This window comes from Mustela putorius, unplaced genomic scaffold (genome assembly GCF_011764305.1).
Source record: "Mustela putorius furo isolate JIRA1106 unplaced genomic scaffold, ASM1176430v1.1 tig00000905_pilon_pilon_pilon, whole genome shotgun sequence".
In the NCBI taxonomy this organism is placed as follows: Eukaryota; Metazoa; Chordata; class Mammalia; order Carnivora; family Mustelidae; genus Mustela; species Mustela putorius.
In genome coordinates this window covers 795,323-818,422 of record NW_025421511.1, presented here as the reverse complement: position 1 = coordinate 818,422, position 23,100 = coordinate 795,323, and the positions used below count along the sequence as shown (strand labels likewise).

The following is a 23,100-nucleotide window of genomic DNA, read 5'->3' as shown; positions in this document are numbered from 1 at the left end:
ATCCCTTCTTGATGCTTAAAATACCTAAGCATAATCAGCATTTAGCTTGAGAACATATTCAGGAAACAGCTCAAAAAGAATGTACGAGTCTCATGGTTGGTGCAGCAGCATGTGATGTGAAAAACCAAGCAAACCACAAATCTGGCTAACAGTTTCAGAGGTTAACCTCTCCTCTGGTCTTTTGGAAGCACAAGCAGAACAAGGCATCGCATGGGGGTTTAGGTCCCCCTTAGAGGGCTGCTGCCAAAGATCCCACCACCGCGAGGCTTTCCTCAGAATCTTGGCTGCTTAGCAAATCCCTCTTCTCTCTGCCAGAAGAAGAAAAGAATGCAGAAGGAAGTCAGAAGCTTATCTTGGGAGCAGGGGTTCTTTACCTGAGCCCCCACATAACGCCCTATCCAAGGGTCTCCCTCTCTGGATCTTCTCTCAGGTTCCTCTGGTTGCCTTTCCCAGGGTTGAGAGCCGTCCTTGGGAACTGGTACGCTGCCTGGGGTCAAGAGCAAGGAAGGAATACAGAATCAAAACGAAGACCGGTATGGCCAACGCCAGAGCCAAAAACACTGGTCCAGGAACCTCAGGACAAGAGCAATGAGAGGAAATGGATATCAGAACTCCTTTTTGATGTCTAAAAAGATCCCTCAGGACATGAATATTGAATCTATCTCTGGAGTCGTAAACGCCGAGGCTTAGGGGTATGTCTAGCATCTCTTTCTGGAGTCGTGAATTCAGAGTCTTGTTGGATGTGCACTAACTTGGCAACAAAGTCCAGTCCTGGAGGCAGGAGAAACTCGGCCTGAGAGGCTGGACTATTCCTCTCTCCACAGAAGGTGGGCTTGGCCACATGAGTGGCTGAGGTCACAGAGTGTGGGCAGGACTGGCAGGATGGCCTGCTGCCACCCGGTCCTCGGGGAATTCCTGGCCGGTGTGTCCACTGCTCCTCTCCCGGGGATGCGGAGTGCACGGCACTGACCGGCAGCCAAAGCAGAGCCCCGGGAAGGCCCCGGAGACCCCAAAGGGACAAGGAGGTGCGTGCTGCGGGAGGCCGCAGGTGTGTGTGTTTCAGTTCCAAGCTCACCCCGAACCCCTGCTTTTAAAGAGGGAACTTGACCTTGTTTCATCCGATCGGATTCTGTCGTGCTGCTCCGCACCTGTCCGACAGCAGCTGTGACAAGGGGTCCGGGCGTCCTCTTTGTGCCAGGCTCCCTGCTGCTGTCATGGGCGTGCAGGAGACCTCACGACTTCCGTTCTCACATTTCTGCTCTTTCAACATCGAGGTAAAACTGACATGCACTAGTTGCAGGTGTCCCTCGCACTGATTCGCTGTTTCTGCACATTACAGAAGGGTCGCATCTGTCACCCCCTAGTTAAAAGTTGCTTTTCTGCTTCTTAATAGAAGTACCAGCAATGAATTATGTCTTTGGGGCAGCGAAGGTCACAGAACGCGTTTCACTGTCAGCCCAGAATCTAAGTAACTCAGTCAATAGAAACCAATTGCTTTACCCTCTTCTTGCTCAAGGGAGGGGTGCAGAAGACAGGGAAAAGCGGAAGCCTCTTTGCAACGGCCAGCCTGGGGGCCAGTGGGTAGGGAGGCAAGTGCTGGATGGCCTCCTCCTGTGGCAGTGGGGGTGCCCTGCCATCGTTTCTGGAACTCCATCCCCCGCATCCCACAACCTTGTCAACAGCCCGTTGGTCAGACTTCCGATTACCCCATGGAAGCGGAAGAGCATCGGTCTTGTTCTTACAAGATCAAAGTCCTCTGCCAAAAAGGCAGGGGGTCTGTAATGGTCTCACAAACACCCATCTCCAAAGCGGCTTGTTCAGTGGGGCCGGCCGGGCTCAGTCGGTGGAGCGCGCCACCCTTGATCTCGGGGTCGTGGGTTGGAGCCTCCCATTGGCTGTGTGATTACTTTAAAAAGTAAAATAATAAAAAACAAAACCAAAATGGCTATTCAGAAGCATTGCTTATGGAAATACAATCCTTGGTCATCCAGGAAAAAGCTAGCAGTTCAGCTCCACTTTCCACGTGTTGACTGACCGCTGGCCATGAGCTGCCCCTCGGTTTACTTACTCCAAGGGGCAAAGGGCTGAAGGAGACAACCGGCCGCTAGCAGCGGACGCTCGCTGTAGAAACATGGGAGTTGGCCCTAATTTCCCTCGGGTTCTGGAGAGACCCGGTTCCCTGCTTTTTAGAAACGGCAGTGAAGGTAGTGTTTGTCTGGTCGGTAGTGTTTAAGGGTACTGGTAGTCCCTTTCTTGTGTCCCCTGTGGCTTCATGGGATAAGAAGGGAGTGAAGTAGCCTTAAAGAAATGAAGAGAGCCATGTGGGCAGGTGTGACAGCAGACGTAAGATAGATACCCTTGGAGCCAAGACCATGGGAGCGACACGTGTGTTTTGAGGCTCTGGGGGACGGCCACTTACGGGGGCGGTGGTGGCCGCTGGATAGATCAGTAGAGCATGCTGAGCTTAGCAAGCAGCTGTTCGGCTCCTCCTAGTAGTCTAGGGAGGAAAGGAGTAGTTTCTGATGTCTGGGAGCTGGTCTGGTGCCCACCCTGGGCCCTTTCTCCCACCTCTCACTGAGCCACCTCCATGGGGTACAGCCCCCTGGCTGCGAGGGGTCATGAGCCCAGCTGGTTCAAGTCCAGGTGGCCCCTGGTGTTCTTGACCTGAAGGGTTTTGGCCTTTCCCTCTAAAAATGTCTTACTCGTGTCCCACCACATCCGGAGCACAAACATGAAGACAGGTCATGCAGGGAAGTGGAACCCTCTGTCCAGTAACTTTCTTCAAGGGCTCAGGGTGTTTGGTCCCTGGTGAGCCTTTGGCAGGGGAGGGGAAAGGCCGGACGTCCCAGCCCAGAGAAGCACCTTCTACTATCCAGGGCTGAGTCACCAATGCCACAACCCACACCTTCCAACCTGAGAGTGTCCCCTTGACCAGACCCTGCTCAGGCTCCCCTAAACTTTTCAACTAGGTCTGAACTTGCAAGGTTCTCTCTGCTTTGTCCAGTTCTAGCAAGAATCCTGCTGAGTCAGTATTAGTGGAAACCTCCACGTTCAAGATCTCATCACCTTCTGTATCTGGTCAAGATCCCCAGCCCCACCGGCCCCAGGTGGGGTCGGACCCCCCGGCCCGCCTTCCGCAGGAAGGCTGTTAGGTTGGTTTAGCTGGAGTCTTTCCCTTGCTCCCCACACCTCCTCTCAGTCCACTGACCCTCCCCCATCCGTCCCCACGCGTCCATGCTCTATCCAGAATGGCATCCAGGTGTAGACCTGTCTCTTAACCGCTACAGCAGTGGTCCTGCAGTTTTTCCTGCTTTCCCGATGTCCAGCTCTGGTTCATCGCAGGCACTCCTTCCACCAGCCAGCGGGCTGGGCGCTCCTACTTTTGGTGCCAGCGGTTTGGAGCCTCGGTCTGCTCTCTGCCCTTGCCGTCTGTGGCCAGCAACAGGGACAATGACAGCCGACAGCTCCCTGCAAAACCACACTGCACTTCCTCTCTGGGACTTGACCCTTGTCCCTGAACCCAGAGGTGTCTGGCACAGGTAGAAAGGACCAGCCACAAACAGTCCCCAGCCCTACGGGTGGGCACTGCCTTCTGCTTCCGTGGCTTTTGACCACACTTTTCCAACCAGCTCTGAAGGAAGTGATGGAAACACCTGTCCACAAAGAACCCACTTCAGGGGAAAGCTGAGACCACAGGTAGCATCTCAGACGGAGTGGAGGAGGGAGCGCAGCGATGCCGTGTGAGGTCGGGGTGGAGAGGAGCCACCTGACTCATTCCTGCCGGCCGCCGGGCCTGGGGAAGGAGGGCTGTGTGTTTAGGATCTTCCCACAAGGTATCATAAAATGATGCAGGAAAAACACATTTTCCGAAGATGAATAACCCCTCAGTGTCAGCAGAAGTGAACGGTACCAGGAACACAGGATAAAACAGAACTCTGCGCTTGACCTTCGCATCTCCTAGAAGCCAGGGTCACAAAAATAAAGTAAAATAAAATAAAAGAAGGATCATATTGTTCATAAAAGGAAGCAGACGATTTTCCTGGAAGCCCCTCCCCTCCCCCCACACCGTGATGGGAAGTGTGCCCTACGCGCATGCGGTGTTTGCAGGGACGCTTAGAAATAGTCCACTCCAGTTCCCCCAGGCTTCGGTTGTGCCAACCCAGGCCCAGACGGGGCGGGGGGTGCACTGGGGTACAGGTGTCGGAAATGGGATTCTCCTGTCCCCAAATCCAGTGACCCACTTGCGTGACCGGCCTGTAGTCAGATGGAGAAAGTCAGCGGTCCCGGTGGGCAGCCTCACACTTGGGAGCAGACGTGAGGCGAGGATTGTCTGCAGGCCGCAGGCTCACCTTTGGCCATGAGATCCGCAGGCTCACCTTTGGCCACTTCCAGCAGTGGCGGGAAGGTTCGAGTCCCACGTGGGCTCCTGCTGCTCCCCATGCTCTGAGCTGCTGAGGGCTCTGCCAAGGCAGCCTACGATGGGGCGGAAGCTTCTGGAAGGTCCCAGGCCTAGGACTGGGCTGATGTCAGCCATGGCAGCTGGGAAGGGCCGCGTGGCCAGCCAAGGGGAGTGGGATGTCGGCGGAATTGCCTGCCTGCCCGGCCCCCCTCCACCGTGGCACTGAAGTCCAGTGTGCAGCCCTCTGGTCCTTCCCCTCCTCTCCGCCCACCCGCACCCCTGCCCCGCCGTCGAGAAAGAGCCCCAGCTCCTTCCTCCAGGCTGTGCTCCCTCTGTCCTGTGGACTGCTTCTGGGCAGGAGCTGGGTCCCGACTGTCGCTGGCAAAGGGGATGAAACTGGAGGTTTCCAACAGGTCCGCTTCTGAGGTCAGGACACCCTGAAACTCAGAGCCTTTCTCTGAAGACAGGGGTCCTGGGGTAACAGTGGGAGCTCTGGCTGGGAAAACAGGGGTGTCCTTTACTGCGGTTAGGGCTGGTTCATCCCCAAAGCCAGGAGATGAAAGTGGCCAGGACTGTCTTCTCCAAAGGCTGTGTCGATCTTAGACACATTTCCTGTGTCTTTAGGGCAAGTCACACCAACAGCCAGTGATGGTGACGGAGGAAAGGATCCTCCAGAGCAGTCTGGCTTTCTAGCCCAGCGTTGGGGGGTCCCCACAGTGGGCTGGGGACCTTTCCCTGGCAGGTGAACTCGTGACATTTTCCCTGGCGAGTGCCTAGGCTCCCCAGCTTCTCCCCAGCTGGAGCCGAGGCCCCGGGAGGGGCTTCCGTGCCTGCATTACCTCCCCTTGGGATGGCACACGACTCCCAGACAGACGTGGTCCTGACACACCAGCCCTGCCACCTGTCTGTGGAGCTGGGCGGTGGGGGGGGGGCTGTAGGCTGTAGTAAATGACCAGTGAGATGCTGCCTGAGACAAAAGAAAAGGAAGAGCGTGAGGTTATTATGTTCTCCGAAGTTCTGCAACCACCTCTCCTCCCTCCCGCCCCGCCCCCCGGGGCCTGAGAACTCCAGACTCCAGAGTCCTGAGTACAGGAATATAACTGGATCCCGAAAGGGGCTGTCTCTGGAGTACCAGAGCTTGATATTCGCCCGGAGTTAAGGGGGCTCCAGCAGTTGCAAATGGTTCTAACCTGAAAAACATAGTAACAAAGTTTAATCCTACTGATACTATGACTCCTTTCTCTCGGGCAGCTCTAACTGAGCTCTCTGGGTGTGCGCGTGTTTGCATGTGTTTGCGTGTGTTTGCATGTGTCCTGCAGAAATGCTGATTTTGCTTTCAAATGACTGGATCAAATGCTCAGAACAGAGCCATCCACACGCCAGCCGATGGGCTCCAAAACTGGGGGTGGGGGAAGGCAAGGAATCACCGCAAAAACAAGACCCAAGTAAAGGTTAAACATATCCATCAAAAACCCCGTATCAAGGAATTTCCATGAGCAGCAACAACACTTCCTTTGTGCATAAACATCTTAATCACATTGTTGTCAGTTTAATTTATTTTGATCAGAAGTGTTGACTACGGCAATAATTTCTTTAACAGAGCATTCCAGGGACCTCCCACGTTATTTCCAGTTTCCTGTTGTACTAGATCAAGTGCCTGGCTTCAAGGCGCTCGTTATAAACAGCAAGAAACCTGCAGTAGGCGCGGGAGGGCGCACCCGAGGGGCTGGCAGCCGGCAGCGTGCGGGGGCTGGGGCCGCCTGACGAGTGACCCGTCAGATCCTCTCCGACTATTTTCAGGGGACGAGGTGTGGGGGGGTCACAAAGCGGGCCCAGTCCAAGGAACTTAGCGGTTTTCTCTCTCCTTAAATTAACCGCATCTCATCAGCTCGCTGGTTCTGCTGAGTCAAGTTCTTCAGTTTGTCTCAGATCCATTGCCTTTTTTCTGTCCTTATTGTCATTTTCCTGGCAGTTCTGATCTTACTGCTTCCTGTCTGGGTCCTATGGTTTCCTCTGTCCGCATTCCCTGTCCACAGTCTGTCCTTCCCACCACCTGGTGACCTGCAGATCAGACCCTGTCATCCCTCCCTAACACACCTGGGGAGTAACCCCCCTCTCACCCGAGGGGCACCAAGACCCCACTTCTTGACAACGCGGGCAAACCTGTTTACAAGGCGTCCCCAGTCTTCCTTTCCAGAGTCATCTTCCAACCTGCTGCTCCCACGGTGACTGGCTAACAGGACGGGTCAACCTGCCTGGGCTAAGGGACGCCCGGGTGCCGGTAAAACGTCATTTTGAGCTGTGTCTGTGAGGGTTTCCAGAAGAGGTTAGCAGTTGAATCAATAGACTGAGTAAAGATCATGACCCTTCCCCCCTCACCAGGGTAGGTGGGCCTCGTCCAATCTGTGGAGGGTCCGAATAGAACAAAAACATGGAGAAAGGGCAAATTCTCTCTGTTCTCAAGCTGAGACGCCCATCTTCTCCTGCCCTTGGACATCCGAGCTCCTAGTTCTCAGTCTTTGGGACGCTGACTGAATTACACCACATTTTCCTCATTCTCCAGCTTGCAGAAGGCACACCCTGGCCTACCCCAGCCTCCGACATTGCGTGCAGCTGTCCCCATAATAAATCTGCTCTCACGCATCTCTGTAGGTCCTAGCGGCTCTGTTTCCCCGGAGAACCTTGACCGACACACCACCACCGCCAAAAAAGCCTCTCTCCTTGACCAAACCTGACGCAGACAGGCATCTCGAAGCCCTCTTCCTGACTCGGACTCAAGCCCGGCCTGTAAACACTTGGCACAAATGAGATTTTGGTCAGCTCTTGACTGTTGCGATGGACTGAGTAATTTCTCTTTCATCACCTTCCACTGCTCATCTCAGGCCACCCACGCTCCTTTCCTGCGGGCGGCCTGATGCTCCGTTTTGCTTCTGCACCCCCACCTTCTCACCCCACTTTCTTCCTGCCGGGCTCCTCCCCCGAGACCCGCTCGAATGCCACCTTGTGTAAAGCCTTCTCTGACGTCCCTCTCTGCCTCTTGTGTCCCTGCGGGGTTTTATCCATACAGAGCTCGCATTCATGGGTTGGGGTCTTTGAGGCCACTGAGGTTCAACCTGCCCACACTCCGGCGTCTGAGTCTGTTTCCAGCACACGGAGGACGCGGTGTGTGCACGCTTAAGTGGGCGAGCCAGTAACAAGCGGAAGAGGTCCAACCTGGCTCCCGGGGCATTTGACATTCATCCAGAGGCCGGCTGCCTCCTCTGGAAGGGAAGGTGAGGCAAAGCGTTCTCAGTCAGGCTGGCCGTCAGCACCACCTGACCCCCCTCAGACCTGTGGGCCCGAATCCCTGGCAAGGCACCTGGGAATCAACTTTCAAAAGCTCCCCGAGTGCCTCCAACAGCCAGGCAGGCGGAGAAGTGGGGGCCTCGAAGCCCCCAGGCCCTCCCAGCTCAAAGGCTCTCCGACCCACCACCGGGCCGTGTGGCTTGTTGGTTATGGCTGGACTCATAGCATCAGACCCGCCGGATCTGAACGCTGCCTCTGTTTCACCAGATGCCTGCCTTGTTGTGCCTCAGTTTCTGCATCTGTGAAATGGGTTTCTTTCCATGGAGTGCTGTGAGAAATAGGACAGTTCATGAGCTTAGGATGACCCTGACCAAAATGTCCGCTCTCACTCCTAATTCTGTTAGTACTCCCAGGACCTGAAGACGAGAACAAGAGGTCATAGGAGGGTAGGAACAAGTCCTAGCACAGAACCTACAAAAACACAAATGCTTCATACTTCTGTTAAGTGAATCAATGAAAGAGGAAATCCGGAAGTTCCTGCTTTGACCTTGGGGCCACACTTTCTGCTTTTTAAGCAAAACCATTAACCATTAAAAACCAGAGCTACTCTAAGCCCCCAGGCCCATCCTTCTTAGAAAGTGGATTTCCAGGTATTCTGTGGTCTTCTGGCTTTTGGAACAACAACAACTTTCTCTTTGCCAGCACAATGTAATGTACCCCAAAGGAGTCACTTTCGTTCGGGGTCAAGGCTCATGTGTCTTCTAGGGAAGGTGTCCGTTGGGGAGGGTAGAGGTCCATGAAAAGGACAGAGGGACAGGCCTGACATTTACGGGGTGTTGGCAGGAGGCTTGGACCAGCCAGCCAGGCAGGGATCAGGGCCTGGTCCAGGCAACATTGCTGGGGGTGATGAACAGCGCCACCGGCTGGTGACTCTGGATATGCAGGTCCCCTCTGTGAGTGGATCCCGGGGCTCCAAGAGCCAGCTGAGCCGAGCCTGAAGGCATCTGTGAGTCACCTAGGGGAGGGCCGCTCGGCACCCCTGCTCTCCGCCAGGGTCCGCTTTCTCCCCTTCCCGCTTACCTGCTCTGACCTCGGGGGTCTCATGACCGAGCCAGCCACTGGGAAGGACAAAGTTCTCGTTTTCCTTCCTCACCTCAGACCCTCCTGGACTTCTGGGGAGAGGACAGTGACAGACGGCAAATGGAGAGACCCTTCCTGTTTGTCCCTCCAGCTCGTCAGCACACTGGCAGGGGGACACTGTGCTCTGCAAACGATCCCTCCCCTTTGTTCGCGCGTGAAGAGCGGGCTCGAAGCTGCCGCGCCGTCTCCGGGGGGCCGGGCCCACGTGTTCCTCGTCCTCCTGCATGGCGAGATGGGCACCGTTACTCTTGTTCTCAGATGGGGAAACTGAGGCCTGGAGAGGGTCTATGTCATGTCCAGCACCATGTATCTGCGTTGTCTGTGGGCCCCAAGGCCTGCAGGGTTGATCAGCCGATCAGGACTCTTCTAAAGGCAGGAGGGGGCTACCCCCCGACTGCCGGACAGAAGCTGCCCCTCCTGCCCCTTCCCTCTGCTCACGGCTCTGTCCTGCAGGGTCTGCTCCCCTGAAAGTCCTTCCCCCTGTCATCACCATTAATGGCCCTGGGGTGTCAGTTCTCATGTGCCATGTTACTTATTTAACCCTCCCAGGCGACCCCGCGAAGTGAGTGAATCTTATAAGCACCTCAGCAGCACTGGGAGGCCCCGTTCTCAATGTGCGGCAAGAAAACAGGTGCGGAGTGTGTCAGTCCTTAGCCGAGGGGGTTGGTAACAGGGAAGAGCGAGCCACAGTCTCAAAGCAAGCTCCTAATCCCAAAACCCGTGCCCCAAAGTGCCAGCTGCCTTTTCTCTCCCTTGCTCTTGGCAATGTGCGTTCAGGAGGTGTCGAAGGAGATGGTTGTGAACCTCCCGTTCCCTGTGTTTTTAGTGGCTGCTTCAGGCACTACAACCCCCCACGTCCGAGACGGGAAGAGCTCTGGGCCCTGTGAGGTCTGGAGCCAACGCTGACCTGCCTCGGACACCCCAGAACTTCTTGGAACGGGAATTCATTGGCTCAACAAATGTGTCCTGCCAAGCATCGAGCTGTCCTTGCTTTAGAGCAAGGGGAGAAGAGGCAGCTCTCGTCCTTATGGCCACAGAACGTGGAACTGTGTGCGTCTCTGAAACTGGGGCTGAACACGGAAAGGAAGGGGGCGCTCCCTGAGGACACGAGTGGGGGCTGGAGGGTGACGGGGAGATGAGGCGGAGGTGGGCCTGTGAGGTGGTTCAGGCCCTGAGTTTCAGATCAGAGGGCCTGGAGTTCGCCCTGGGAGAATGAGTTGGGCTGAGCTCCGCATGGTGTGTTTGGGGTACAGGACGGCTGTGCATGTGTGTACATGTGACAGATGGAGTGCGTCCTTCCAACATTCCTGTGTCAAAGCTCTAGTCCCCAGTGTGATGGTTTTAGGAGGTGGGGCCTCTGGGAGGTAATTAGGATCAGAAGAAGTCATAGGTGGCCCCTGGTCAATCAGTGTCCTCATGAGAAGAGGAAGAGTGGCCAGAACTCCCTTTCACTCTTCGGTCCTCTGCTCACGTGGGCACACGGCAAGCTGATGGTCGGCAGGCCAGGACGCTGGCCCTCACCGAGAGCCAAACCTGCCGGCACCTTGGACTTGGACTTCCAGCCTCCAGATCCTGAGAAAATAAATGTCTGTTGGAAGCCACCCAGCCTGTTGGGTTTGTTAGCTGTGTGTGTGCGTGTGTGAGTGTGTTCGTGTGCACGCCCACATATGTACGGGTGCATGTGTTGCGTGTGCACGTGTGCCCATGTGCTGGGGGAAGGAAGAGCGGAAGAAAGCGCACGTACCGCTGCAGGCAGTGAGGGTGCAGGCCCGTGAGAAAGGGACAGAGGGGCGGCAAGGAAGGAGCAGACGCAGCAAATCTGGGGCCGGCGGGACCTGGGGGCTGGGAAGGGGAGCTGGGCTTGCAGCCTACATGAGGGACACACGCGGTGCTCGGGCCTGGCAGAAACAAGCCACTAGAGAGGACAAGGTACTGTACCAAGGCCACCTGGTACTGTGAACGTCTGTCTTGTCCAAGTTAAGAAAAAGAGGGGGTTCACCTTAATTGATCGGCTCCTGATTCAGAGCAAGATGTACCTTTAAAGTCACCTGAGAAGCTCCCTCCCTCAGGGCCTCCCCAGGACTCTGGCTATGCCTGTGCCGATGCTGATGACACGCCTGGCTCTGATCCCTGGCCAGCAGGTCTGTGGCCAGAGCAGGAGGGGGTCCTCTCTGAAATGGGTTTATTCATGGTTCCCAGGGGCCCAGGAAAGATGCTGAAGGAAACGTGTTCCTTTTTCATGACTTGGAATCCTGGCATGAACCGGTTTCTTACTGAGTCTTTGAAGCTGTGCTCTCTGACACAAAGATAATGTTCAGAAAAAACCCGACAACCACAACAGAGAAGGTCAGGACTGTGAGCAGCCGGGGGTGTAGCGTTCCTCTCAGTCCCGAATCGTCTGCTCTCCTGACGTGAGGGTCCCTCTTCCTCCCTCCCTGAAGCCTTCACTAGTCCAATGAGCAATTTCACTGGGTTTTTAGCACCTGCTGGAGACAGAAGGAAAGATATTCTCCAGAAGCCTAGGGCTTCTGTGCCATATGCCCACGAAAAGTTGAAGCAGAAAGAAAATCGTGTCAAATTGAGCTGTGGATCGTGGTGGAAGGAGCCTGGGCCCGACGACAGTGTGGTCAGGGAGGGCTCCCCGCAAGAAGGGGCACCCGCGCCTCGGACGGGCAGACGGGAGCAAGGCCGAAGGGAGCACGTGGAGGGCAGTGGGGCAGGAAGAGGCCACGGAAGTGGTGGGTCCATGCTGGGGACAGTGAGGTAGGGGTTGGAGAGCTGAGCCCCTTCTGGTCTAGCTGGGGCCTTGGGTCTCATTTCCAAGAAATAAAGAGCCAGGGGGAAAGCAATCCACCTGGTTTTGTGAACGGGGTGTCTGGGTCTCATGCCAGAGGGAGGAACTCAGCCAGTGACATCACTGGAAACTGTTGGGGGCTCCGGGGTCACAGCTGAGGCAAGACGGAGGCGGGAGAGGACTGGTCAGGAACTCCTGTCAGATTCTGTCCCTGGGGTTAATGCCTCATTCTGGGTCCCCATTGGCTCCCACTTGGACTTCTGGCTGCTTGCCTTGTCCCCCGCCCCTCCCGTCTCTCCCCACTGTGTCCCATCGCCTCTACGGTCCCCACCACCATCTCCCTAAAGGCCTCATTTGACTGTGTATTTCTTTGCTTAATCCTCGTAAGAAATAGCACGGAAGACCACAGGGAAGGGAGGGGAACCTCAAGGGGGGAATCAGAGAGCGAGACAAACCATGAGAGACTCTGGCCTCCAGGAAACAAACCGAGGTTTTCAGAGGGAGGGGGTGGGCAGATGGGGTAGCCGGGGGACAGGTTTTCGGGAGGGCACGGGTGTTACATGCAGCTAATGCATCACTGAACACGACACACAAACTAACCATGTACTCTATGTTGGTGGCTAACTGAACAGAAAACAAAAACAAAACACAGAAACCTTCCCACTCGGTCTCCAATGCCTGGAGGGTAAAAGCCAAACTCATCTGCCTGTTGCACACAAGTCCCTGGGTCACCCAGCCTCATCTGTCTCTGGCCGCACTGCTCCCATCTAGAAAATTCTCGGCCTGAGCACACTGCTCTCCGAGCAGAACACCTCTGTGGGGCCTTCGGCCTCTGCAGGGGGGCGGCTGTTTACCGGGTGCCCCTGCCCGGCCGGGTTGGGCCTGCCACCTCCCCAGCCCGGACCTTAGGGCTCCCGCGCCAGTGCCAGCATTCCCCAACGTGAGCTTTGGAACTCACGTCCTGAATGTCTGTTTAAGTACACTTGCTAGGCCCTAGGCCCAGAATTTCTGGTTAAATAGATGCGTTTGGAGAATTACGGGACGGCTGCTGTGATGCTGCATAGGTCCGGGTGCATCTCGAGGCCTTGCATTTTTAAGAAGTTCCCGGTGGTGATGCCTGGTGGCTGGTCCCCCGGCGCCCCAGGCTGTCCCCCAGCGCAGCCGACACCTTCTCTCTGTTCTCCTGAGCTGCCTGCTTGCAGCTGTGTCCCCAGTCAGGCCTCAGAGCCCACATCTCCATCACGTGTGTCCAGGCCTTCCCGCCACACGCATCTGCACGCGTGAGCAAAGGCACACCCAGCGTATCCTGCTGCGTGGACGCGGGTGTAAGCTTTCTAGCTGGTTCAGGAACAAATACTCTGAGCGGAGCCTTGGAAACACCGTTATTAACCTAACTTCGGACTGAAGTTTCTCGGCCAGCTCTGATCTGTCCCCACTAACAGCTTGAGTAAAAAGCCGTACGCGCCCGCGTACGCAGCTTGAAGACGCCGCCGGCCGTCCTCCGTCTTCACACTTTTTGGCGATGTTGAACCTGAGATTGTGAATAGCTCAAGGTTTTTGGCTATGGCTGTTCCTTTTTTAAATCTTTTTTATTTTTCTTAATTGCAGTAAAATACAGATAACCTAAAACTGGCCATCTTAACCATTTTAAGTGTACAGTTCAGTGGTATTGATGATTTATTCAATGAACATAATTTAAACTAACCCTACAATTCAATAGATTATTAATAATTTGTAGTAATTCACAATGGTGTGCCTCGACCCCACCATCCAGCTCCAGAACTCTTCTTATATTGTAAAACTGACACTCCGCTCCCATGAAACATTAGCTCCCCCCTACCCCCCACCACGCTCCCTATCATGGTTCCACTTTCTGTCTCTGGGAGGCTGACTGCTCTAAGAACCCGGTGTAAGTGAATTATACAATATTTGCCCTTGTGGGACTGGCTGATTTTACTTAGCCTCAAGTCCTCAAGATTCACCCGTGCTGTAGAATTTCCTTCTCCTTAAAGACTAAATAACATCCCGTTGTGGGTAGAGACCACAGTTCCTCCGCTCATCACCTGTCGATTTGCTGTGCTGCACATGTAGCTGCCGCGGGCGCCGGGGTACAAATGGCTTTTCCAGACCTTGCTCTCGATTCCTCAGGTACATACACAGACGGGAAAATTGCTGGATCACGCGGTAGTTCTAAGTGTTGGAGGAACCTCCATGCTGCTTCCAGAGTGGCTGCCCCAGCTTGCATTCCCACCAACAGAGCAGAAGGGCTCCCCTTTCTCCACATCCTCGCCAGCAGGATTCTTGTGTTGTTGATTTTAGCCGTTCTGACAGGTGCGAGGTGGTACCTCACTGTGGTTTTGATTTGCATTTCCTTGATGCTGAGTGACGTTGAGCACAGCAAAAGTGTTTTACATACTTTGAAATACTAAATTTTTACTCGTCTATGCGGAGCCTGCCTTCCTTACATAGCCTGAAAGTTCACCTCGACGCTCTTGTTAAGGACTTTAAGTTTCCACCAAAGAAAAAAATTTCTAAACCAGGACGGGTCCTAAGTTGGGATGAGGCAGCCATTTCTCCAACACTCCATGCTGAGGCTCCGAATGAATTTAGAGGCTCTGACTTTTTTTAAAAAAGGATGTGGGCAACATGTAGCATTATAGTGGAAATACAACAACCGAATGGAGAAAAGTGGCTGACTGTGTTTAAACGAGTGATCACTATGTCAGGGTTACCCGAATAGAGTCAGACTTCACATCAACAACTAGAGGCATTTGGAATAAAACATACATTTATATTATAAGTGCTTGTATTCTCGTAAGCTGCTTTGCCTCAAGAGGCTCATGTATTGTCAGTTTCTCCGTTATTAGCAGATGCTTCTGCATTGGGTTACAAAGTCACTTAAAACGCTCCGTTCCTAAGCGTTAGGCAGGACTGTGCAAAATGCAATTGTTTTGGCTCCTCCTACAGGTGCTTTCGCAAAACTGCACTTCTCTGAAACTTCGTTGCAGATGCCATGAGAGACCGGCTTCCAGAGTTCGGGGTGGACTGGTATAAGGGCAGCTCATCACCCAGTTTTCTCTGTGGGAACCCTACTGGCCCGTTCTGGATGGAGGATCAGATCGGCTCCTTTCTATTTCAACTTTCAAAGCTTTCTTCTAAGGAAGTGGATTTCTGTTTGTGTGTTTGCTTTACTTCAAAAATTTCAGAAACACTGCAGACCACCTAGTTTCTTATGCCTGCTGGGCTCTTTATAAAACTTAGAGCCATATTTTATTTTCCCCTCCCTTTCCCTATGGCCCTCTGCCTTGTTTCTCAACTTCCTCATATCAGAGAGATCATATGATAATTGTCTTGCTCTGACTGACTTATTTTGCTCAGCATAATACTGTCTAGTTCCATCCACGTCGTTGCAAATGGCAAGATTTCATTTCTGGTTTTTTTTTTTTTTTAAGATTTATTTATTTATTTATTTATTTGACAGACAGAGATCACAAGTAGGCAGAGAGGCAGGCAAGGGGGGGGGAGCAGGCTCCCTGCTGAGCAGAGAGCCCGATGCGGGACTTGATCCCAGAACCCTGAGACTATGACCTGAGCCGAAGGCAGAGGCTTTAACCCACTGAGTCACCCAGGCACCCCAAGATTTCATTTCTTTTTATGGCTGCATAGTATTCCATTGTGTATATATACCACATCTTCTTTATCCATTCATCTGTTGATGGACATCTAGGCTCTTTCCATAGTTTGGCTATTATAGACATTGCTGCTATAAACATGCCCCTTCAGATCACTACATTTGTATCTTTGAGGTAAATATCCAGTAGTGCAATTGCTGGGTCGTAGAGGAGCTCTATTTTCAACTTTTGGAGGAAACGCCATGCTGTTTTCCAGAGTGGCTGCACCAGCTTGCATTCCCAAACACAGCGCAGGAGGGTTCCCCTTCCTCCACATCCTTGCCAGCATCTGTTGTTTCTCGTGTTGTTGATTTTAGCCATTCTGACTGGTGTGAGGCCATTTCTCATTGTGGTTTTGATATGTACTTTCCTGTTGATGAGTGATGTGGAGCGTTTTTTTCATGTGTCTGTTGGCCATTTGGATGTCGTCTTTGGAGAAATGTCTGTTCATGTCCTCTGCCCATTTTTTGACTGTATTATTTATTCTTTGGGTGTTGAGTTAGATAAGTTCTTTATAGACCTTGGATACTGGTCCTTTATCTGATTAGACATTTGCAAACATCTCCCATTCTGTAGGTTGTCTTTTGATGTTGGTAACTGTTTCTTTTGCTGTGCTTTGGGGGTGGGGTAACTGGGTGATGGGCATTAGGAGGGCACATGGTGGGATGAGCCCCTGGGTGTGAAATACAACTGACGAATCACTAATTCTACCTCTGAACCTAATAATACACTATATGAGAATTAATTGAATTTTAAAAAACCCTTAGAGCCAAATTTGTGGCTCCTAGTGAACAACTGTACGTTTTCACTTTATCCTGTTTTCTGACCTATCGTTCCTCTTCCTGACCTTTCTCGTATCTTTTTTTCCTTTTAAATTACGTGTTTTTCATAAATTCCCCTTACTTTTAAAATAAAAAGAGATACAGCTGACGAGTTGTTCTTCCTGAGGCCTAGTTTTCATGACTCTCTTCCCTCATTCACCTCAGGGTTGTTACATACCAGAAACTCAGAGCTCCGTTTATGAAACTCCGAGGGAGCACGGAGAAGCAGAGAACATGGAGTCACAGGCGGACACGAGCAGCGTGAAAACAGACATGACTTGAGCCTGACACAGCCCCATCCCTGCACACAACCCCAGAAGGCAGACTTATCAGGCAGTTATTCCGGAAGCTTCTCTCAAGTGACTGGCATTCACTGAACTCACCTTTTGGGCTACCAGATGTTTGGTTATCGGTCCTCAAGGTCATATACAGGCCTCCCAGCCCTTAATAAGTGTCCTACTGGGTTGGGCTGAGGGAAGGGGCTGATCCTTACGATAGTAGATGTTGCCCAGGAAGGCCGTGTATCCTTGGTTGAGTCTGAGCAAAAAACCATCTTTGCTCTCTTCCCACAAGTTCAAGTTCCATCTTCTCAGAGGAACCACACTCCCTGAACACAACGGCCCAGCTTTAAGCACAATTGTTGAGGTTGCAAATGTGCTCTGGGTGACTTCAGAGATGGAGGGGGCTCCAGCTCTGTGGGGCCCCGTGAATTTGGGGGAGGTTACTTGATGTCTTTATTAGAAGCACCCTACCTCCTGTTTGAGTTCTACACTGGGTGGAAAGCACTCCTTCCTTTCTGATACTGATTCTGCATGAGGAATCATTCCTTCTTCAGATTCAGCTAAGAAACCAGAAAACTTACGTCAGCTGCTCCAGACAAGGCCTTGGGGACGGGCTGAAGGCACAAACCACTAAGCACAGCCAGCAGCACGCCCGAGATCTCAAACTTGCACCTTCTGAACACCCTTCTGATCCTCGCATCTAGGGCTTAGCAAACACCTGAGCTGCAGGGTTCGCTGATACGATTCCCAAACTTCCCAAACCCACCACCCCTTTTTTAAAATTCCTGGCAACGATGGCATGATGAGGTGGCTAAGAGCTGAACTCGGCCACTTCCATAAACTCACGGATAGGTGTCTCCTGACTCTCCCTGCTTCCAGCTGCTCCCTGCAGAGGAGAACTGCAGCTGACCTGCAGAGGTGAATCCCAGGTAAAGCTTCTGGGCACTAGGCCTGCCCAGGCTGCTTTGTTTATGGAAAGAAACTGGGCTTGGCTCTCAGATAGCTGAAATAAAGCCTTGATGCAAATGTCACCAGGCCAGCTCCGTGGCCTCATCTGTGACTAAATCTACATCACCTCTGCCACGAAGGTCATAGGGGTTTAAATGCAATGGTCTTCAGTGAGGCACTTTCTATGGCTCCAAAGCCATGACCAACAAATTAAAACAAGAACAAGACAGAATTCGGCCGAAGATAAAAACAAAACAAAACGAAAGTTTTGGAAGGGTCACAGCTGCCTCTGGAAGAAGCTTCCTGATGATAGATGTGTTCAGGGAAGTACAGGCTAGAAGAGGGGGCGCCTGTCAGAGCAGGGGTTCAAAGTGGTGGCTGTGAGCTTTTTTCCAACCTTGAACTTCTATGCCCCAAGGACAGAATACATGGGATCCTCCTGCACGGATGAACTCACCCTCCAGAGGTGAAAGGAGACTGCTTGTTCCACCCGCCCAGCTGCGGGGGGGGGGGGGGTGCTGTAGCAGGAGCAACAAGCAATGACCTTGGTGCCCGTCTGTCTGGAACCACAGATAGCTCAGGCCCTGGACCAGGAAGCTAGGCAGGAGCACAGAAAGGGCCAGCCACCCCCAGAGGCGCTGTCCTCTGGTGAAGCAGTACACGGAGGAGCCGAGGCCTGCAGGATGGGAGAGGACAGACAAGCAGGTGCACGGAGGGCGGCGGGGGAGAGTTAGTGACCTGCCAACACCGCATCCCCAGCACGGGCAGGCTCCCTGTTGGACCCGGCCCAGACACAGGCATAGCCAGCTGGCATTCTAGACAGGCCTGCGGAGGGATGAAGGTGCCAGGGCTTTCCGGGGACCCCAGACATCAGACACTGTGGTCACAGAGAGGGGCTGTTGGATTGCATAGGACAGCACGTGTGAAAAATACTTGACACTGGTACGTACATTGAAACAGCGCTAATCCTCTCTTGGGATTTGTTTTTTAATTTTTGCGGATGCTAGGGTAGGGTAACACAGAGGAAAGAGACAAATCTCCGTGAGGATCCGCACTGGCAATCAGTGGCCGTGGGGGGAGGGGTGCTTGCGTCCATCCAACACAGGTAGGTGCTGGAATCATTTTATAGGATCATTGCTTGGGTTTCCCACTGTTAAAGTTTAAAATGGATTTATGGGCACATAAAGCTGCCAGTTGTAGTGGGAATACAGCATTGCCTGGGGTCCACATAGAAACCCTGTGGGTCTGGATCAAGGGACCAGGGAATGGCCTGCTCTGTTTGGAGTTCTAACCACCCTGGGCTTCCTGCTTCCACCGGCCAAGCTAAACCAGGGTCTCCAGTCAAAAAGTCTTTGGAGGAATCCAAGCAATGCCCGGGCCCAAGTTGGTTCCCCGGTGAGAGGGAAAGTGGGGACAAAGTTTCCTGGAGCACGTGGGGTGGGTACTGACATGGGGTCCTGTGCTGAGGCCTGCTCGTCTGGTTGCTGGCCCAGGCCCCGGCAGGGCAGGCCGGATGCTACGATGTGCGCACTGCAGTGTGCGCAGAGCTGAGCGCAGGCTGGGGCAGGTGGCCCGCCTTGGCAGGGTGGCCAGAGCGATGGGGCGGGGGGTGGGGGTCGGAGGCCTGAGCTGAGCTGAGGCTCAGCCTGGGGCTGCGGGGCACTCATGCGTGCTCTGCTCCACCGCCACCAGCAGCGGACAGCCCCAGGGCTCCCGCGTGTGTCGTCCGTGCCTCCGCCCCTTCCCCTGCCCGCTGCTGGGTGTCGCGGAGGCTGTGGCCCAGGAACCCACTTCAGGAGCAGTGGGGGCGCGGAGTCCCCTGCTGGTTTACCCCACGGGACTAGCCGGCGCAGAAGCAGGGTAGCCCTGAGTCTTCTGGTCCCTAGGTGAGCAAGTACAAATCAGATCAGGCCTCTTGATGTGGGCAGAAGTTTCCTCTGCTGTTCCCCAACCTCACAAGGGGCCTGGAGAAATACTGCGTGGTGGGGTGCAGGCAGGTGGACGGGTCACCTCCTCTGGCTGGCCTGTGATTTGCTTTGATGGAAAGAATGTGGGAGAGGTTAGGTTGTAGGGGTTCCAAGTGTAGGCCCCAGAGGTTCTGAAGCTCCTTCTCTCTTTGTCTGTCCCTGTGTCTGTGTCTCTGTCTTGTTCTGTCTCTGTGCACCCTGAACCCGCCCTGTGAGGAAGCCTGGGCCAATCTGTGACCAAGACAGACTTGCCCTCTATTCCTTGAGAATCTTTGTCACTGTAATTTTTTTCTCTGTCTCTTTAAGATGTATATAAACTTTTTTTTTTTTTAAGATTTATTTATCTTGGAGAGAGAGAGAGCACAAGTGTGGGAGGGACAGAGAGCGGGGAGATAAGAAGACTCCCTGCTGAGCGGGGGTGCCTCCCCCAACAGTGCTCCATCCCAGGATCTGCAGATAGTGACCTGAGCTGAAACTGAGTCTGACACTTAACTGACTGAGCCAGCCATTCCTCACAGATGTATGTAAATCTTTCTTTAAAAACCTTTGCGAGTTTTGGGGCGCCTCGGTGGCTCAGTCGGCTAAGGGTCTGCCTTCAGCTCAGGTCATGATCTCAGGGTCCGGGATCGAGCCCCGCATCAGACTCCCTGCTCAGCAGAACTTGCTTCTCCCTCTGCCTGCTGCTCCCTTTGCTTGCACTAGCACTCGCTGTCTCTCTCAAATAAATAAAATCTTAAAAATAAAAGGCTTTCCCAGTTTTACAATCCAGGACTTTCCTAAGGATAACCATGGAGGGAGATAACACCCCCTATGCCCCTGTCTCTGTGGGAGAGCAGAAGCCTAACTTCGGAGATATCTTGGAGAACAAGCCCGCCCCCCGGACATGAGCAAGGCCATCTGAGACCGCTCAGTGCAGACCCAGGGCCATCCGAGGGGTATGGCCTGTCCCCCGAGAGCTCAACCCAAACCTCAGGGCCACAGAACGAGGAGCTCCCACTGGCATGGTGGGTGATGTGGCCATGGAGACAGACGCACTTCTGCTAGGGCGTGATGGGGCTGCCTGGTTTCAAGGGGAAGCCTTGATTCCATTGACGAAACCACTGGGAAAAGGAGTTCTTGTCTCTAAGCTCCAGATTCTTCCAAACCCGAGTTGGAGGCCAGGATCGAGACTCTGCAAAGCGTGCTTCTCCTTGCCAACCAGTCACCTTCCTTAGCTTCTGCTGGCAGGACCCATGGAAAGACCTTGGGCAAGAAGGAAAAAGCCACTGTTCTGCTTGCCACCCGCTCCTGCTCCACCCGGCAGCTGGGTGGTCCCTGCCTGCAGCCTCCTGCCCCTCCAGAATCAGCACATGGCGCCCGAGGAGCCCCCAGAGCAGACAGTCTCAGCTTGGGGGGGTCCCCATAGGCTCTGAGAAGCCCAGAGTCCTCGTTCTGTTCTCCGAGGCGTCAGGTGGGAGCTGCTGTTCCTTTTTTGCTTTGACGTTTCTCCCACCTCATGTAACCAGTTCCCCGCATTAAATTCTCTTTGTCAAGATACTTGTGTGGGTTCTATAGACTCTGTGGTCAGACTGGAGGGGCACCAAGCCTGCTCCTAGGTTGGATGTGGCTGAACTTGATAAATACTTACAGGAAAGTAATCCCGTCTCCTTTGCTCCTAAGGGATCTCTTCCTAGGATGCATGGACAGGAGAGTCTGGACTGCAGATTCTTTGAAACTCTCATTGTATGATCATACTGGAAGAGACCACGAAACACCTCAGACCTAAGGGAGGGAGTAAATCCTGAGAAATTTGCATAGTTTACATCTTTTTTCACATCACCCCGGTCTGCCTACGGTCTCTTCTGCACCTAGCAACCCGATCCCATAAGAGGGCTGCATGTGATGGGTGGACCGAGGTGAGCCTGGAGGAAAGCCACCTTTGTCCTAAAGGAAGGAGGAGGCGGGCTGGGGATGGGCTTTCTCTTCTGCAATCCTGTCTTCTCGTATTTGGGGCAATTTGTAACCTCGGATGCCGCTAGGAACAGAGAAGAATGACTCGAATGGATCTCGGTGCACCTGTTATCCTGGTTGCCCCAGGGGGCATCCGTTCAAACAAAAGGAAGGGGAATCGCAGCCTGGGGCGATTGTGCCCTGTGCCCTGATTTCAGACCTTGGTGCTCTCCAGCTGTGTGTCTCCCTTTTAAAGACTTGCTCAGACAACCCATCCCTTTCTACTGACCCTCACCTGAAGTGAGCTGGAGCAGGAGATCATAGCGGTGGGGGGGAGGCGCTGCCAGCATGAAGGGCGTGTGTTGCCAAAGGAGCATATTATCTGCCGCAGAGCAGCGAGAGGTCAGGGAGGCCAGGCCCAAACTCACAGGCGTGCTTTGCTGCAGATGAATTTGGAAACACCCACCTCATGGAGCTGTCCGGCCAAGGGTATGTTGGAGGCCACGGCCGTCCCCCACCCTCCCTCCTCATGGTCCAGGCTGCGGTCACCAGGGGAAGCAGGTATATTCTCCGACGCAATGTAGCAAGCTTTCCAGGACCTTGGGAGCAGGGAGGGAAGTGTGCAGGGCTCACTCCCTGACCCCCAAAGAGTCCCTAAATGAGCAGTTCCATACTGGTTTCTGTTTCAGGGGCCTGAACAAGGCAGTGCTGTCTCCTACTTCGTACGAGCTCATAAAGAAGCTGGTGGGGTTCGTCGCTGCGGTTTCTGTTGAACGTGTTAGGAACAGGCTCGCGTTATTAACAACGGGGGAAAAAGAGCCGGGGTTTTGCTTGGCTTCTCCAGGCCTGGTGTTTGCCAAAAACCCCTTTTGGAGGCGCTTGCTTCCCCTCGTATCACCCAGGGGCGTTGAACGCTGTCTGCACCCACAGCCTGCGCCCGCAGGTCGCCCTGATTCAAAGGACACGGTCGTGAGGTAGGTCACTGCTTGCTCCCAAATACAGAGACTTGGTAGAACATTAGAGATGCAATGAAGCCAACAGACCAGGAACCAACTGCCACTGAAAAGACAGTTTGTTTCTCACCAATCCCAAGAGGAGGGGCCCTCTGGGGAGGCAGCCCGGGCCAGTCAGGAGGCGGAGGGAGCTGTGGGCAAGGGCCTTCGCAGCGGTTTCCATGGCAAGGAGTCGGGGAGGCAGGGGAATGGGTTTAGGATTAGCTGGTCAGAGTGATGTCAGCAGTTGCCTGGGACCTGCCCTGGGGGACTCCGGGCAGGGGGAGAGAGGCTGGAGTGGGAGAGCCCCACAGAGGAGGTGGGGGGCTGTGCGCTCTGGACTGGTTCGTTTCCATGTGAAAAGCTCCAGGAGCACTGTTTGCTGTGCCTAGGAGCTGACTAGCCCTGGAGGGGAGTCCCTCAGGGTGAGTGAGGCCCCAGCATCGAAGCCTCCGAGGTGAAAATCGCGGCCAGCACGCTGCTCTGGGGCGCCTTCTCTCAGCCGTGCTTCTCGGTTCCTTTCAAGGGATGAAGCTTAACCCCCCGCCTGCTGACCCGAGGGCCCGACCAGTCGCCACAGCGCCGACAGGAAGGACACGGCTGCCTCCAGTCCCAGCTCAGCCCCACAGCACTCGGCCCCCAGAGCAGCCACGGCCCGGGCCGCGTGTGTCCCAGAGGAGCCGCGCGAGGGACCAGCCCGTGTGGGACCAGCCTGTGGCCAGCCGCACACAGGGCTCTGGGGGAGAAACCCGTGTTTGGAGAGGTTGTAGCAGCAAACGGTGGTCAGTACAGACACTCGGCCTTGTGGACGGCCGGGAATCTCCGAGAGCTGACTGGTCCCCATCCCTCAGGATGTCCCATCTCTTCCGGAGA

The 23,100-nt window shown here is 54.0% G+C and overlaps 1 protein-coding gene across 1 annotated transcript; it reads right to left on the bottom strand.

Annotated features, from left to right (window-relative positions):
• Window positions 1–4,008: 4,008 nt before the first annotated feature.
• Window positions 4,009–23,071, bottom strand: XKR5 (XK related 5). The gene is given in 8 exon segments (XM_045086163.1): window positions 4,009–4,865; window positions 4,868–5,015; window positions 5,018–5,522; window positions 6,093–6,189; window positions 17,884–18,077; window positions 18,165–18,216; window positions 21,531–21,617; window positions 22,783–23,071. Coding segments are annotated over 8 exon segments (1,728 nt in total). The 3' UTR covers window positions 4,009–4,509.
• Between the last annotated feature and the right edge of the window lie 29 nt (window positions 23,072–23,100).